We start from the raw sequence: 2,290 nt of genomic DNA, 5'->3' as shown, positions 1-2,290 counted from the left end.
TTTAAATGATGATCAATTCTACAGCCGGATTGATATTCTGCCACTTCCTGAACGTTGGCTGCTCCTTAAACACAGTAATAGTAGTGGCTTTAGCACCCACAATAAAAACCATCTGCTGAAGTGAAACATAACTCCTAAGCAAATACTCCAGTAGTTCGAACACAGGAAACACCACGCATAGTGTTTCAATTTTAACCTCCTTCAGTTGAAAATGCGGGGGGTTTACATATTGCAATTGAGGACTTTGTACTGAGTATTCCTTGGGTGACAACTGCTCCCACCAATAGTAATTCACACATAAGAACTTAAACAAATGAAAGAAAAGAAAAGGCTTGCGTCAAATTTTAAGATATTTAACTGAAACTCGCAGATTTCTTATCACTGACAAGTGACAAATAGACGCTAAAAGCACAAAAAACTAGTTACTGAATTTTAGAATAGTAAGAAAACTACTCAGAATCCAATAATTACGAGCAACTCTTTCAAGGAGAAGTGTAAGTCGTTGAGAGTAATTAATATTTGGGTCTACTTTGTACAATTTGCGCCGCCTCATTTCAAAACAAACCCCCAACTATTCAACTGCAACTCTCTCCTCATCTCTTGATTCTAGTTGGTCTTTTAATGGTATAAATCTTACGGAATATGTTTATTCTGATTTGCAATTTTATCTCTTTGGTAACCCCTATTTCTTTCTATTTCCAATATGCAAGTTTCATTGTGTATCTGTATTCCATAAAGCCCCTAATTCACTTGATTTCCTGGGTAAAAGAAGCTATTCCGTTGTGGTTGGTTTGAAAACGGGATAAACTAGTTGCCCCTCTGTGTTTGAAAAAATAAAATGCAAATAGTTGGATTAAGACATCTCTACGGGATCGTAACTGAAGCTATACGTGATTATATGGGACTCTCGCCAACCGCATTTATAGTAATTGTGGGCGTAATGATATTAACTTACAAGATTGTCTGCGGAATGTTTGTGGCGGCTGATAATTACAAGGCAGTGAGAGACATGAATGCGGTATACGAGGCTGATATAACGCGGGAGCCAGTCCAATTGGGTGACGTCACAGAGCACGAGCAATGGGAGTTTAGAGGATGATTGCAGCTCGAAAGGAGCTGCTGCCGTGGCACTTAATTCTAATGGTAAAACAAGAGCCAGTAGAGGTTCTGCCACTGATCCTCAGAGTCTATATGCAAGGGTAATTCACCTCTTATCTCGATTTTGATCATTAAATGTCTGTATTGTTTTCGAAACATGATCGTTTTCTTGTAGTAGATGATTTATTAGCCTTTGTTGTTTGTATTGTACCATAATTCAGAAAAGAAGAGAAAGGATTAATGAAAGACTGAAGATCTTACAGACCCTTGTGCCTAATGGAACTAAGGTAAATCACTGAAAAACACACGGGTGAAAATATTCAGGGCACGCGTTAGAAAATTCGTATTAACAAAGTCGACTTCTTTGATTGGTTGAATTTAGGTTGATATCAGTACTTTGCTGGAGGAAGCTATGCACTATGTCAAGTTTTTACAGCTTCAAATTAAGGTAACATATTAAACAAATTTTTCCTCATCTAACTTTACTGTCTTTGTTTGGTGATTGTTTGCAGCGGAGTCGGGTTCGGCACCAAATCTGTGAAGATTTAGCACGGTGGATTTGGGCTGCCCTTCTGATCAGCTATTATATGGTCCTCTTTCGCTTTCGTAACGCCAATGTTGTTATGTCCGTCTCGCTAGTACACGTGTTCTTCATTATCAACTCCCTGCTGCCTCATGTTGCTGCGGTTCTGATGGCTCACTATTTTGGCACAGATCACACTGAAGTTAATAGGTGTCATTATGGGCAGCCCTGGTAATAGCAGCTGAAACTTATTGCTTGAAACGAGTTTTAATCGAACTTAGTGCTACTATTAGAAGAGACTAGAGAGCTGATAAAAGTTGGCTAGCAACTAAGCAAGTGTAAGACAAACTTCTCTCCATATGAGTTTTAATCGAACATGTGCAAAGAATTACTCCGTTGTCATTATTAAGAGCAAGTTTTATCCATACAAACTTACAAAGTGCAATACTCTTTAAATTTCAAATTGGCCGAATATCAATATTAGAGATTTTTTCAATTTCCTAGGAATGTGCGTTTCTCTAGGATTGTGAGCTTATTACACAACTAGTACTCTGCAATTCATATCAGAATATTAAGTATCTCTTTCTTTGTCTAAACAAACAAACAATTGAAGAGAAATTATCATAATTTCTTAAAAACAATGTTCAGTTTAGCATAAGCTCACCTCCA

The 2,290-nt window shown here is 37.6% G+C and overlaps 1 protein-coding gene across 1 annotated transcript; it reads left to right on the top strand.

Annotated features, from left to right (window-relative positions):
- Positions 1-1,040: 1,040 nt before the first annotated feature.
- LOC141632513 (transcription factor RSL3-like) lies at positions 1,041-2,009 on the top strand (the record flags this gene model as incomplete). The annotated part of the gene is made up of 3 exons (XM_074445059.1): positions 1,041-1,199; positions 1,320-1,385; positions 1,481-2,009. Coding segments are annotated over 3 exons (303 nt in total), but the record flags the coding sequence as incomplete, so codon positions are not given.
- Between the last annotated feature and the right edge of the window lie 281 nt (positions 2,010-2,290).

This window comes from Silene latifolia, chromosome Y, assembly GCF_048544455.1.
Source record: "Silene latifolia isolate original U9 population chromosome Y, ASM4854445v1, whole genome shotgun sequence".
NCBI lineage: Eukaryota > Viridiplantae > Streptophyta > Magnoliopsida > Caryophyllales > Caryophyllaceae > Silene > Silene latifolia.
Note: the sequence above shows the minus strand (reverse complement) of the source record. Positions and strands in the feature narration are given on the sequence as shown.